The sequence below is a fragment of the Elephas maximus genome, chromosome 26 (assembly GCF_024166365.1).
Source record: "Elephas maximus indicus isolate mEleMax1 chromosome 26, mEleMax1 primary haplotype, whole genome shotgun sequence".
Lineage (NCBI taxonomy): Eukaryota > Metazoa > Chordata > Mammalia > Proboscidea > Elephantidae > Elephas > Elephas maximus.
In genome coordinates this window covers 24810340-24826302 of record NC_064844.1, presented here as the reverse complement: position 1 = coordinate 24826302, position 15963 = coordinate 24810340, and the positions used below count along the sequence as shown (strand labels likewise).

The window sequence follows — 15963 nt, the reverse complement described above, 5'->3', positions numbered from 1 at the left end:
TAGTTATCTAGTGCTGCTGTAATAGAAATACCATAAATAGATGGCTTTAACAAAGAGAAATGTATTCTCTCACAGTCTAGGAGGCTAGAAGTCCAAATTCAGGGTGTCAGCTCCAGGGGAGCGCTTTCTGTCTCTGTTGGTTCTGAGTGAAGCTTCTCCAGTCAAGAAGCCTCTCAGTCCAGGGACACAGTACAGAGGACACGCTATTTATTCTCCTGGCTCTCCTTTCTTGGTGGTTTGAGGTCCCTCAGTCTCTCTACTTACTTCTCTCTTTTATATCTCTAACGAGATTGACTCAAGACACAACCTAATCTTTAGATTGACTCCTGACTCACTACCATAACTGTCTCTAATCCTGCCTCATTAACATCATAAAGGTAAGATTTACAAAACAAAGTAAAATCACATCAGATGACAAAATGGTGGACAATCATACAATACTGGGAATCATGGCCTAGCCAGGTTGACACATATTTTGGAGGGACAGAATTCAATCCATGATGGTAGTATTGACTGATCTTCCTTGTAGACATATGGCTATTAGTCTATCACCAACAGTGTTATAGATCTTGAAATGTTCTTTTTGACGATGAACACAACACCATTCCTGTTCAGTTTGTTTTTCCCGGCATAGTAGACCATATGATTGTCCAATTCAAAATGGCCACTTCAGTTCACTAATGTCTAGGATATCAATATTTATGCATTGCATTTCATTTTTGACAACTTCCAATTTTCTAGATTCATACTTCTTACTTTGACATTCCTATTATTAATGGACTTTTGCAGCTGTTTATTCTCATTTTGAGTTGTGTCACATCAGCAAATGAAGATCCCAAAAGCTTAACTCCATCCATGTCATGATGGTCGACTGTACTTTGTGGAGGCAGCTCTTCCGCAGTCATATTTTGAGTGCCTTCCAACGCGAGGGGCTCATCTTCCAGCACTATATCAGACAATGTTCTGCTGCTATTCGTAAGGTTTTCATTGGCCAGCTTTTTTAGAAGTAGGCTGCCAGTTCCTTCTTCCTAGTCTGTCTTAGTCTCGAATCTCTGCTGAAACTTGTCCACCATAGGTCACCCTGCTGCTATTTTAAGTACTGGTGGCATAGCTTTCAGCATCACAGCAACACGCAAGCCACCACAGTAAGACAAACTGACAGATGAGTGGTGGGCATAAAAAAAAAAAAAACCTGTTGCCATTGAGTCAATTCTGACTCATAGTGACCCTATAGGACAGTGTAGAACTGCCCTACAGGGTTTCCAAGGAGTGGCTGGTGGATTTGAACTGCCAGTCTTTGGTTAACAGCCATAGCTCTTAACCAGTCCTACATAAAAAAATCAAGAGTAGATATACACACAGAAAGAAACATTTTTTGATGGTTACTAGGGACCAGAGGGAGAAGAAGGGGGAATCATTTTCTGACACTTTTTACTTTTGGTGATGGAAAAGTCAATTCCAAATATGAAGGCAGCACAACTTGGCCAAGACACTAAGAAGTACACAAGAAATAGGGACAATTTCAGTAAATGCTGTAAAATATGCAATTTGCAACAACAGTAAAAACAACCAAAAAATGTTTGTGTGGTTACATAGGTAGATCTGGATGCATATATGTGTACAGGAAGGCATATGCCAGTAAATGCATGTGTATGTATAGGTTTATCTAGAGGTATATAGGTGTATCTGCATTCATGTGTAGGTGTATCTTCAGACATATGCATACCAGAATGTCCTCCTTGATAAAGTGTCTGTTCACATCCTTTGCCCATTTTTTGATTGGATTGTTTATTTTTTTGTTGTTGAGTTGTTGGAGTTTTCTATATATTTTAGAAGTTAGACCCTTATCAGATATGTCATTGTCAAAGGTATTTTCCCAGTCTGCAGGTTCTTTTTTGACTCTCTTTGTAGTCTTTTTTTTTTTTTTTTAAGTGTATTAAGTAAGGTTTTAATGTTACTGTTTTTTCATAAGTTAAATATATGTCTACAGTTTGGGATAAAGGGGAATATTTTGTTTTTTCTCTTTTATGATTGCTGAGGTTTTTTGGATTATAATGGTAACACATGCCCATTGCATAAAATTCCAGTACCTGTAATAGAAATATGTTTGGTGTTGCTTTTCTTTTCACTGTGCGTGTTTTCTTGTAAATAATTTTTATTGTGCTTTAAGTGAAAGTTTACAAATCAAGTCAGTCTCTCACACAAAAGCCCATATACGCCTTGCTACACACTCCCCCTAATGAGACAGCCTGCTCTCTCCCTCCACTCTCTCTGTGTCCTTTTTGCCAGCTTCTAACCCCCGCCACCCTCTCATCTTCCCTCCAGGCAGGAGATGCCAACATAGTCTCAAGTGTCCACTTGATCCAAGAAGCTCACTTCTCACCAGTATCCCTCTCCAACCCATTGTCCAGTCCAATCCATGTCTGAAGAGTTGGCTTTAGGGATGTTTCCTATCCTGGGGCAACAGAAGGTCTGGGGGCCATGACCACTGGGGTCCTTCCAGTCTCAGTCAGACCATTAAGTCTGGTCTTAGGAGAATTTGGGTTCTGCATGCCACTGCTCTCCTGCTCCCTCAGGGGTTCTCTGTTGTGTTCCCTGTCAGGGGAGTCATCGATTGTTCTCTTGGTAGTCTTTTGATGAGCATAAGTATTTAATTTTTAGGAGGTTCCGGTTATATAGCTCCTGTCACTCATGCATTTTTACTTTTGTTTGGTAGGCTGTTTATGCTGAAAATTAGGTCCCTTAGTTTTAACCCTATGTTATCTTAGCTTTAACATTTAGGTCTTTAATCCATTTTGAGTTAGATTTTGTACATTGTGTGAGGTATGGATACTGATTCATTTTTCTGCATATGGATATCCAATTTTGCCAGCATCATTTGTTAAAGAGGCTGATTCTGCCCCTTGAATGGACTTTGATCCTTTGTCAAAGATCAGCTGCACATAGATGGATGAATTTACTTCTGGGTTCTCAACTCTATTCCATCGGCGTATGTGTTTTTCTTCTTTTTAGGTTTCCTTGACTGTATATTCTATCCTTTCGATTTTGCTTTTAAAAAATGTCGGAAGGCTTTTTTCTTTTTTCTGATTTTCTCTCTTTTTTATTTTATTCTATTGTGTTTTAGGTGAAAGTTTGCAGCACAAACTAGTTTTTCATTCAAAAATTTTATGTACAAATTGTTTTGTGACATTAGTTGCAACCCCTGTAATATGTCAGCACTCTCCCCCTTTCCGTTTCCACCCTGGATTCTCCATGTCAATTTGTCCAGTTTTCTGGTCCCTTTCTGTCTTATCTTTACTTTTGGGCCGGTGTTGCTCATTTGGTCTCACGTACTTGACTGAACTAAGAAACACATTCCTTACGTGTGTTATTGTTTGTTTTATAGGCATGTCTAATCTTTGACTGAAAGGTGAACTTTGGGAGTAGCTTCATGTCTGAGTTAACAGGGTGTCTGGAGGCCATAGTCTCGGGAGTTCTTTCAGTCTCTGTCAGACCAATAAGTCTGGTCTTTTTTTGTGAATTTGGATTTTGTTTTACATTTTTCTCCTGCTCGGCCCAGAACCCTCTATAGTGATCCCTGTCAGAGTGGTCAGTGGTGGTAGCCGGGCACCATCTAGTTCTGGGCTCAGGCTGGTGGAGGCTGAGTTCATGTGGTCCATTAGTCCTTTGGGCTAATATTTTCCTTGTGTCTTTGGTTTTCTTCATTCTCCTTTGCTCCAAACATGATGGGACAAATAGATGTATCTTAGGTGTCCACTTGCAAGCTTTTAAGACCCCAGACACTACTCACCAAAGTAGGATGTAGAACATTTTCTTTATGAACAATTTTATGCCAATTGACCTAGATGTCCCCTAAGACCTTGGTCTCTAACCCTCAGCCCCAGCAACTAGGTCCCTCAAGGTGTTTGGATGTGTCTAGAAGCTTCTATGACTTTGCATTGGTCAGTTGTGCTAACTTCCTCTTCATTTTCTCTGTTTTTAAAATACCATCTTGTTGTTGTTAAATGGCTGGAATATTTTCTCATATCTCTTTGCGGATGTTAATTTTAAGATTTTTTAAAAGTTTTCTTCCGTTTCTTGCATTGTCTCTATTTCCTCAGGTCAGGCTTTCCTTTTTCTGCTCTTTTTTTTTTTTTATATAAATATATGTGTATATGTGTATATGTGCTTTCTTCTTTTCCTATTATGCTGAAAGCTTTCTTCAAATATCTGAGGACCCTTGGCTAATTATTTATATGTGAGAGAGGCCTTTAAAAAAAACCGTGAAAATTCTGTATTGGCCAAGTTTGTCAATGAAGAGGCATCATTGTAGGATAATCAGGTAGCTATTTGATAGAGGATCTCTCCATGTCAGTGTTTATAGGTCTTTTTTTCCTTAGGCAGCAGGTGAGTTTTTCAGGTGAAAGATCCTCCAATCTCCTGCTTTGTGAGTGTAAGCCTGGCCGCTAGCATTCTGGGACATGCCCGGGAAAGCAGATGAGAGAAGTCTCACTTTTCAGCATGCAAGCTTTGTTTGAGTACCCTTGTTTTTATTCTGGCATCTCAACTCTGTTCTCAACTATGTCTGATGCCTTTAGCCAAGATCCCAGAGACCAACACCTCTCTGGTTTGATTTTTACCATTTCCCTTGTGGTGGCAGTGAGATCTGGAGGTCCAATTGCACCTTATGTAGACACACAATAGCTTTCCCTGTTTTCAGCATTGTCTCTTGTTTGTATCTTCTGCAGTACCTGGTGACTCCTATCCTTGAGCCTTTCTGCTCCTCAGCAGATTTCCCGCCTGCAGATGGGAACACCAAGGTTTTGTGCCATTTAGTCTGCTGAATCAATTACCATGTCTCCATTTTGCTTTCCATCTTCCAAAAACTTGCTGGCTTCTCTTTTTATTGCTTTCATTATCTTTTGTTGCCTTTTATTACTTTCTGTCATTTTATAGGGTTTGGAGAAGGAGTGGTTAACAAAAATTCCCTCTTGGCTTATTTTTTAAAGCTAAAAGACAGACGGTGGCTCTAGAACTGCTTGAATCAGAAAGAAAATATGTGATTAATATCTCTCTGATCCTGAAGATAAAGGCAACATTCCAAGGGTCAGATGGGAAGAGGAATTCCAAAGAGAGAAGGTATCCATGTATTCATTGCCTTTGCTTTTCAGATTAAGATTTAAGGTAAGTTGTTTATTTCCACTTTGGGGATCTGGGCTTATAAAGAGTTCCAGAAATAGTCTTTTAAAAGAGAATGGGGAATGGCAGCTGGTAACCCCTGGTAAGTTCAAACTTAGATTTTCAGCAGGTAAGAAATTGAGTGTAGTCTCCTGGGCCTTCAGAGTTCACGGTATGTCTGCTAAGAACCTGACCTGTACCAGCTGTCGTTGAGTTGACTCCAACTCATGGAGACCCCATGTGTGTCAGAGTAGAACTGTGCAATGACTGATTTTTCGAAAGTAGATAGGGCTTTCTTCTCAGATGCCTCTGGGTGAACGCGAACCTCCAACCTTTCTGTTAGCACCCAAGAATATGAACCATTTACACCAGCCAGAGACTCATAAAGGGAAAATAAATGCTACAACAAGGGAGGCATTGCTTTTTCTGTGTTGCCATCTCCATGTACCCATGGGATCTCTAGTCTCAGGAGGTACAAGAGATGGATGTGGCAGAGGTCTGAAGCACTAAGTGGCCATTAGACAAATGATACAGGGCTGGTATAGCTTTGGAGTTAGACTTTTCTTATTATTTGTTCAGGTGATTTCATACGAAAAACCAAAGCAAGCCCATTGTCAGCAAGTCAATTCTGACTCACAGTGACCCTATAGGACAGACCAGAACCACCCCATAGGGTTTCCCAGGCTGTAAATCTTTACACATGCAGACTACCACATCTTTCTCCCGAGGATAAGCTGGTGGATTTGAACCACTGAACTTTCTGTTAGCAGCCAAGCTCTTAACCACTGCACCACCAGATTTTTTCTTATTATTTGCTCAGGTGATCCCATAGTTCTGGGTAACGCGTGAGTATGTGTGTGCATGAGCGTGCACACATGCACACACATGTTTTGTGAAGCAGTGTTTCCAAAGCGTCAGCAATGTATTGTAGCAGCAGGCTAGCTGTTCGTAGTTTTTAGATTTTCTGTTTCCCTCTGTTGGGAGAAAGCAGGAAGGAGGGAAGTGTGATTTGGTGAAAATGACTAATGTAATGAAGATGTAATAATCCTAATTAACTGAGGAAAAGGCTAATCCAAATGAATAGAAGAGCTGGCTTATGGACTATTAGTGAACAAATGTAGCATTACCACTTTAAATATTCCATCAGGTAATATACATTAATGGTTCATAAATTGTGAATCTATCTAGGGAAGCCTCTCATTATATTCTCCTGCTCCTTGCCATCCCCTGCTCCTCATTACTTGGCTTTGCAGCTACCAGCAAGACATCAGTCACCAAAACACACTGCTCCTAATATCTAAATGACCGAGGGGAGGAAATATTCCCCGACAAACCCTCAAGTGACTTAATTATTTTCAAGAATTAGTTTACTACAAAACTGAGGTGAACAAAATATAAAACAACAAAGAACAGAAGGGGTAATGTGGCACGGCTTGGGTTCTAGACCGGGCTTCTCAGTGGCCACCCACATTCACACTGGTCCTTCCTTCCCCACCCAGCCACTTGATTCCCCCCTCCTGGGTCCCAATCCAACTTGTCCTACCCTCCCAGCTGGGTCTAGCTGTCTTGCTGTTGCCAAAGACCTGCTCAGCTTACAGTACCAAATCTAAAGGTGTGGCTTTGCTTCTACATCAAAGATTCTAAGCTGGCAGCATCTCTTCCTAGTCTCTGAAAATTTGGGGAGGAGGAAGAGAATTGTTCCCTCTGGAACACAGTAACCAAGCCCTGGGGTAGGCACTTCATTTATACTTTCATTAAATTTTCACAAGAGCCCTGCAAATCCTGCCTTACAGATACAGAGCAAAGGCTTAGAAAGGTTTAAAGTCACATAACCGATTAGTGCCAGAATTCAAACCAGGCCTGTCTGACCCTGTAACTGGTGCTCTTTCCACTTCACATGCTTCTCAAGGACACCACCTTGACTAACAGCAATGTATCGAGTCTCTCAGCCAGAATCAGGCTTTCTATCTCTTTCTGTTTCAAAATTCAGACTTCCTTTTTGAATAGCCCATAATTTCTTACTTTGGATCTCAGCTGAATTGTCAAGTAGGAATGCTAGATATGTTCTTAGCTCACTAAGTTGGCAAGCCCCCCCTTTTAATTATTGTAAAACTACAGATAACACAACATTTGCAACTCAGCATTTTTCACGTGTTTGATTCTGTGACACCAATGACATCAATCATGTTGTGCAACCATCGCCAATGTCCGTTGCCAAATTTTCCATGACTGTAAACAGAAAATTAATGCTTCCTTCCCCTCTCCCTCCCACCCCTGGTAAACACTAAAAAACTCTCATCTCTATACATTTGCCTATTCTAGGCATTTCGTATTAATGAGATCGTACAGTATTTGTCCTTTTATGATTGACTTGCTTCACTCAGCATAATATTTTCAAGGTCCGTCCATGTTGTAGCATGATCAGGACTTCATGTCTCTTCATGGCTGAGTAATATTCTATTGCATGTATATATCATATTTTGTTTATCTATTCATTTTTTAATGGACATTTGTGTTGTTTCTACCTTTGGACCATTGTGAACAGTGCTGCAATGAACATTGGTGTACATGTGTCTGTTTGTGTTACTGCTTTCAAGTATCTTGGGTATATACCTAAGAGTGGAATTACTGGGTCATAAAGTAGTTGTAAGGAGCCCTAGTGGCTCAGTGGTTAAGTGCTCTGCCGTTAAATGTCAGTGGTTTAAACCCATCAGCTGTTCTGAGGCAGAAAGATGTGGCAGTCTGCTTCTGTAAAGGTTATAGCCTTAGAAACCCCGTGGGTCAGTTCTATGTTCTGTAGGGTTGCTATGAGTCGGAATCGGCCTGATGGCACGCAACAACAACAACAAGGTAGCTGCATGTTTAACTTTTTGAGGAACTGCCAAACTTTTACTCAGCGGCTGTACCATTCTGCATCCCCACCAGTAATGGATGAGAGTTTTGATTCCTGCACATCCTCGCCAACAAGACAAGCCGTTTTCTAACTGCTGTCACTTCCTACTTCTCTAGACTGTTCTCTCATAAGAACTAAGGAAGGAGTGAACATTTCCCAAATCCTATGAGATGAAAAAATTAAAACTGTTCTAGAATCCTCAATGAAAGTAAAATAATAGTTATTTCATCATATCCATGATAAACTCTTCATATTAGTTATTTGCTAAACTAACCCTCTTTTTTGTCATAGACCAAGTACAGAAAATTGAATTCAATTTGAATATTATTCTTTTTTTAAATTTTATTGTGGTGGAAATATATATAGCAAAACATATACCATCTCAACGATGTCTATGTGTACAACACAGTGACGTTGATTACATTCTCCAAGCTGTGCAACCATTCTTGTTATACTTTTCCAAATCATTCCACCACCATTAACAAAACCTCAATGCCCCCTGAGGATAAACTCTCCCTTCTCCCCTCCCTCCTGCCCCTGATAACCACTGATAATCTTTGGTTTCTAAATATTTGCTTATTTCATGTAAGTGAGATCATACAATGTTTGTCTTTTGTGACTTATTTTGCTCAGAATTGTGTTTTCAAGGTTCATCCGTATTGTGGCATGCATCAGGATTTCATTTCTCTTTAGGGCTGAGTAATATTCCATTGTATGTCTATACCACATTTTGTTTATTCATTCATCTACTAATGGATATGTAGGTTGTTTCTACTTTTTGGCTATTGTAAAAAGTGCTGCAGTGAACATCGGAGTACTTGGATGTTACTCTGAATTAGTACTAAATATGAAGTCCCTGGTTCTGAGCTTTGTAGTATTGCCATTTTTCTACCCTAAGGTTTTTTTAAGGTTAGATTTTTCATTTCCCTTCTTTACCATGTTTCTTTTATCTAAGCATTTCTAAAATCTCTGTGTATACTTTAAATAGACCAATAGAATGAAATACAGGGCAAAATGAGAGTATTCCTTTTCTCTGTTGGCATTTTTCCCCATGTTGTTGTGCTGTTAGGTGCCATCGAGTTGATTCCAACTCATAGCAACTCTACAAACAACAGAACAAAACATTGTCCAGTCCCGTGCCATCCTCACAATAATTGCTATGTTTGAGCCCATTGTTGCAGCCACTGTGTCAATTCATCTTGTCAAAGGTCTTCCTCTTTTTTCATTGACCCTCTACCTTACCAAGCATGACGTCCTTCTCTAGAGATTGGTCCTTCCTGATAACATGTCCAAAGCATGTGAGACGAAATCTCGACATCCTTGCTTCCAAGGAGCACTCTTAGCTGTACTTCTTCAAAGATAGAGTTGTTCATTCTTCTGGCAGCCCGTGGTATATTTAATTTTCTTCACCACCACCATAATTCAAAGACACCAATTCTTCTTTGGTCTTCCTTATTCATTGTCCAGCTTTTGCGTGCATATGAGGTAATTGAAAACACCATGACTTGGGTCAGGTGCACCTTAGTCCTCAGGCTGACTTCTTTGCTTTTCAGCATTTTAAAGAAGTCTTTTGCAGCAGATTTGCCCAGTGCAACATGTCATTTGATTTCTTGGCTGCTGCTTCCATGGACGTTGATTGTGGATCCATGTAAAATGAAATCCTTAACGTCAATCTTTTCTCCATTTATCACAATATTGCTTATTGGCCCAGTTGTGAGGATTTCTGTTTTCTTTATGTTAAGGTGTAATCCATACTGAAGGATGTAGTCTTTGATCTTTATTAGTAGGTGCTTCAAATCCTCTTGGCTTTCAGCAAACAAGGTTGTGTCATCTGCATATCAAAGATTGTTAATGAATTTTCCACCAATCTTCATATAGCCCAGGTTCTCAGATTATTTGCTCAGCATACAGATCGAATAAGTATTGTGAAAGGATACAACTGAACACATCCAGCGCTGCATCCATTTGTTGAAACATCTCGACTGGTATTCCATCAATTCAATCAAAGCTTGTTTTTCCCCAATGCCGTCAGTGCAGCTTGGACTTCTTCCTTCAATATCATTGGTTCTTGATCATATGCTACCTTCTGAAAAGGTTGAACGATGACTAGTTCTTTTTGGTATGATGACTCTGTGTATTCCTTCCATCTTCTTTTGATGCTTCTTGTGTCATTCAATATTTTGCCCATAGAATCCTTCAGTGTTGTAACTGAAGCTTGAATTTTTTCATCGGTGCTTTCAGTTTGAGAAATGCCAAGCATCTTCTTCCCTTTTGGTTTTCTAAGTCTTTGCACATTTCATTGTAATACTTTGTTTTCTTGAGCTGCCCTTTGAAATCTTCTGTTCAGCTCTTTTACTTCCTCATTTCTTCCATTTGCTTTGGTTACTGTATGTTCAAGAGCAAGTTTCAGAGTCTCTTCTGACATCCATTTTGGTCTTTTCTTTCTTTCTTGTCTTTTTAATGACCTTGTGCTTTCTTCATGTATGATGTCCTTGATGTCATTCCATAACTCGTCTAGTCTTCGGTCATTAGTGTTCAATGAGTCAAATCTGTTCTTGAGATGGGAAAACAATAAATATTTTCTCAAGACTGCAGCCCTTTTAGCCCTTTTAGAAAGTAATCTAGGAATGAGAATAATACCTACTACACCTACAACTTGACACTCAAACCTGAGGTTGCTACATCTTCTCAAGCCTGTAAAAATAAACCTTTAGGTTTTTCCCTAGAAGAAAGCAAAGTGTGCCAGAGCCTCTGCAGCCTGTTCTAAGCTAGCCTTGCCCCTGCCTGAAAGGGCTGGAAGCTGCAGGGGTGTAGGCTACCAGTTGAAGCCTGAGTGGAACTTGTGGGCTCTTGCTCATTTGTTGAAGTACAACAAGTTGTTCTTCTTTGCTTGTTTCGGGTCTGCTTCACTCAGACAGAGCCCTCAACCTCAGGATCAAATGGTCCTGTCTGAACACTGGCTGGGGAGGTCCGAGGATCGGCTGGGCAGGATTGCTTAACAAAACAGCCTCAGAAGCTAAACTCTCAGCCTCAAGTCCATCAACAAACTCTATACCACAGATCACCACCAGGTGGCGCATGCTAGATTATCGATGCCGGTCAAATATGGTTACATCCTGCCTCTGAGGCAAGGGAGGAATTTTGGCCTCATGGGTGACTGGCAAGAGCCAAATTATTAATTTAAAATGATAACTGGATTTTCCTTGATTGCTTTTAGTTTATTTCTCCCACTGTTTAAGTACTGTATTAACCCAACAAAAGCTGAAATAACTTTGAAAGCTTTAGAAAGAATAAGCTACTCCTGTTGCTATAATTTCAGCCCCAGGAAGGAGGAAATAGTGAAGAAGCTGAGTGCTTAATACTATTGTCTTCATGAAAAACAGTCTGCTTCCGGGAATCACCTCTGGCTGTAGGCAAAAGAGTGAAAGAGGTTAAGTGTGTCTATACTTCTCGTCCTCTCGTTCCCTCTGCTCTCCATCCTCATTCTTCCGTGATTGCAAATCATATCCTTGCTAAATTAAAAAAAAAATCTTAAAGGCTGTTTTCAATACTTGGTACAGCTCCACGATAGGTCACTGCTCTTCGTGTCACTTACATGCTTTCAAGATACTTGATGGAAGTATTAGGCTTCTCTTACCCTATCCTGAAATCTCAAACAGTTACCCCAGTGGACAGTCTAGGAGGATATTGGTAACAGCTCTCCAACTCTACAAGTACCCTGGTCTCAGTGGGCAGAAGGTAGTTTTCTAGATAGAAAGGATCGAAGTAATAGAAAGGAGAGAAAAAGAATAAAGATAATCTCAGACATATTATATAACCTGTACTGGACAACTCATCACAAAGTTAGATCTCACCACGAAGCTCTAACATCTGTCAGTATTGCACCAGAAATATTACTCAAAGTCATTTATAGTCTGGACGGGGAGAAATCTTTCACACCTAGATCTTTTGCGGTGCAGTTTCATCTTTTCAGTATGATCAGCTGTGCTTCCCTCCATCAGGTTTGTGGTCTTCTCCCCTCATCAGAATGTTTCCTAGCCACCCCTCTGAATTTCCCTCTGATCTGGACAGGGAATGCTCAGCTCTTCCAAGCCCACAGCTCTCTCCGTATTTGTGTTTATGGATCCGTATTTGCTAACCTTGCATAACTCACAACAGGAGGTGGAGGGGACGGGAGATGGGAGTGGAAGGAATTCTTGTATTTTCTCAGAGGGGGGGCTGGGTACACTACTCTGTGTGTGGGGGAGGGTGTCCTCTCTGAACTACAGCTACAAAGGGCCTTTGCTTTACTTGGACACCGATCTGGTGTTCCTACTGTTCTGGACTGGCAAAGTGCTCCAGTTTTCCACTGATTTACTCTCATTAGACCCTGGAGAAATATCCAAATGAGTTAGGCTCTCAGTGACAAAGCAGGCCATCATATTCATCTTTGATGAAGCTGTGGTCTTGCAAGTACAAGGAGACCTACCTCCAATTCCCCTAAGTCACGATGCTAGAGCTCAAATCCTTGTGGTAGCCCACCCAGCAAAGCTCCATTTTCTCCTGTTTCTTCCTTCCTCATCCTGATAAGTGGAACTCTGGTCATGCAGTGGTTAAGAGCCTCAGCTGCTAACCAAAAGATCTGTAGTTTGAAACCCTGTGGGACAGTTCTACTCTGTCTGATAGGGTTGCTATGAGTGGGAATTCACATGACAATTTCAGTTCGGTTTGATTCATTCTCTGGTACCCCAGCCATCTCCACCCACTCCTCCCCTACCTCCTCCCACAACTCTCTTCCTAACCCTCCTCCACAGCCCTCCTTTCTCTGACTGCTCTCTTTCTCCCTTCATTTCTTCTGAAAAAAATAAGGCACATTGAGAGATGAAGAAGGGGAGTTGAGGGTAGGAATGGCACTCTATGAAACTTCAGGGAGTAGCAGGCAAGGCTTGGTCCGTGACCCCCCCCCCCAGGCAAGACACTGTCCTTGCCCAGGGCTCCTCTTAGAAGCTGAAGGAAAGGGGAGGAGGAACGCTGCCATGTCCCCAGTCCCTGAGCTTTAGAAACTGAATTCCCTGCTAACTGAAGTAGTAGCCTCCCACCCAGCAGCTAAGAATGACCAAGTGCTACCACAATGCTATCGTCTACAACACTAACTAGACTATTTGCACATCAAGCGGGAATAACTCTCAAACACTGAAAAAGAATCCTCTTAGAATTTTCCTGAGTCTCATACAAATGAGAGTGTGCCAGGTTAGTTTTAAAAGGGTCATTCAGGCCGTGTGCTCTTTGTTAGTTCAGTAGACATTTGTACAGGGACCATCAGTCAAAGCGTCTTGTATAGCCTGAGAATATGTGCTGTGAGGTCCACGATAACAAACTTCTCTTTTTAAAACCTAATTGCAGGCTGTGACAGGGTATTTTGGCTGACTGGGGAAAATGGGACCTGCTGCATGTATTTTTGTAGGGTCTTTTGTGCTCTACACTTGGTTGCGTGATTTTCTCTCTATTCTGTTTCAAGCCTCTTCCCTGGTTCCTTACGGTACCTTGTTCAGCAGCACCTGGATTTGCTTCATGCACTGCAGGAAAGGATCCTGAAGTGGCCCCGCCAAGGAGTCCTCGGAGATTTATTCCTTAAATTAACAAACGATGAGGTAAGTTTTTTTTTTTTAATCTTTCATGAGCTTGAATTACGTAGGTCTGTCTCTCACTTTTCTGTTCAGTGGAGAATCTAGAATCACTGAATTTCAGAGCTGGAGGGACTACAGAGATCTAGTCGAACCTCCTCATTTTATAGTGGTAAGGTCCAGAGAGATGAAAAGACTCCTGAAATCACCCAGCTAGGTAGTTGTAGATCTGCCACTAGAACCCAAGATTTCTAATTTCCAGTTCACCACTTTCCACTATACTACATTGCCCCCAGAGTCCCTGGGTGGTACAAAACGTAAGGTACTCAGCTGCTGACAGAAAAAGTTGGAGGTTTGAATCCAACCGAAGCTCCTTGGAAGAAAGACCTGGTGACCTACTTCGGAAAATCGGCCACCGAAGACCCTACAGAGCGCAGTTCTACTCTGACACACGTGGCATTGCCAAGGGTCGGAATCAGCTCCATGGCAGGTGGAGGAAGAAGGCACCGCTCCTGTTGGATGTGTGTGTGTGTGTATGAGTGTAGGTATGAGTCTATAGATACACGTCTATGTAAAATTAATATATGAGGGTTTGTATATATGTGTGTATTCTCACACACACTTTTCATTCCTTAGAGATCTTTAAAAATGTGATGGGCAGCTATTGAATGTTTTTATTTTCAGTTGCTTGGAGAAAGGATGCTACATTTTGAAACCTCTATAATGTTCTACACAAGAAAATATGATCCAGGCCAAAAGTTACAAACTCTAATGCCTACAGAAGCAGACGGTGACATAAAGGGATGAGTTGAGCTGACCGGAATACGATAATACAATACAGACCGGAGGGAAGTGTGCTGAGTGGAACACGCATACTTTTCTACAAGAAATTGCTACTCAGCTTTAATTATGCGAGAAAGAAGGACTAGAGTTGCCAGATCTTCTGATATTTTAAGAGAAGCTAGAAATCTAGAATTTTGTATGAACTTTTCTTACTTTTAAAATACTGTGGGCCAATTAAAATTGGTGTGCAAGCCAGATTTGTCTGCAATCAACCTCTGTATGTCAATGATTCTCAACTGTGGGTAACAATACAAAGCTGACGAATTACTTACATAGATTAGAGTGGCTTTAACGTTATCCTTCTAGTGTCACTTTTACTCATTTGTACTCAGTAAGATTTCTTAAGCTGAGAATTGCGATACCTCTGGCAATGTTTCTGGAAGCTGGGAATTGTTTTCTTGAGGGGATACTGCATAGGCGAATATGTCTTATCTTGGTGGAAAAAGTTGAGAGCCACTGGTCTAGTCAGTAGGAGGTAGGTTGGGCAAAGTTCCCCATTTGGATGTAGGTGATTGAAATTGAAAGGAATTACAAAAACAAAATACGTATTTTTATCATTTAACAATTTACAAATAACCTTTTCAACTTACACAAACTCCCCTCTCCTTTGTTTATCGTTTCTCTCATTAAAACAGAGCTATAGAAAAAAATCGAGTTTTAGTTCCCAACTCCATAGAGATGTTTACCTTAAAACCAAAAAAGATTTAAAAAAAAAAGATGAATAGAAAAACTCAAAAAGGTATTCATAAACACATTAAAAGAATGGTTAAAGTAATCTCTGCAAAGTGCTCCTTTTTGATCTACATGGTTCTATGAAAATATGAGTTGTTATCAGCCCTGTTTCTGGGTTCTTATAATGCATTTTTGTGTTTGTTTTCAAGAATAATTTCTTGGATTACTATGTTGCCTACCTGAGGGACCTGCCTGAATGCATCTCTTTGGTTCATGTTGTTGTTCTGAAGGAGGTAAGTTAACTGTGTGTGTGAGTGCTCCCCTTCGTTGACAGGTGTATCTACATTATGCTGCCCACCCACTCAGTAAGGCCAGCACGTGCACTTTAGCTTGTTTTCCAGGCTGGGGGATGGCTTGGACAGCTCCACTGACACCCCTATATGGGATTAGAGGAGCCTATTAAAGGATCAGTGCCATTGCTTTGGTCTTTGCCCTGCCTCCTCAGCCCTCTGTTCCATTCCATTGGAACTACACACAAATTAATCGGGTGCTCTAAGCACAGATCTTCAGGATGCAGACCGCATGCTATATGTTGTTTTTTTTCAAGCTCAGAAGATATGAATTTGAACGTTAAACTCATCTTGGGTCTGTCAGTTGACAAGACCATAAAGTAGCTCTAGTCATGTTGCTTTAAGTCATGTTACTACAGTGGTATGCTAGGTGCTCTATAAACACACATAAATGTATAACAACTCTAGTTATTTTAGATCAGTAGGAAAAAGATCAGAAGCCTTA

General features: G+C 40.8%; 1 protein-coding gene across 2 annotated transcripts in view; it reads left to right on the top strand.

The window, feature by feature from the left end:
* ARHGEF33 (Rho guanine nucleotide exchange factor 33) overlaps positions 1 to 15963 on the top strand; it is a 78507-nt gene that overhangs the window by 43250 nt on the left and 19294 nt on the right. For both annotated transcript variants that reach the window (XM_049870298.1, XM_049870299.1), the window contains exons 8-10: positions 4989 to 5118; positions 13548 to 13680; positions 15378 to 15461. In XM_049870298.1, coding sequence (XP_049726255.1) covers positions 4989 to 5118; positions 13548 to 13680; positions 15378 to 15461 — 347 coding nt within the window. The remainder of the gene's footprint in view (positions 1 to 4988; positions 5119 to 13547; positions 13681 to 15377; positions 15462 to 15963) is intronic.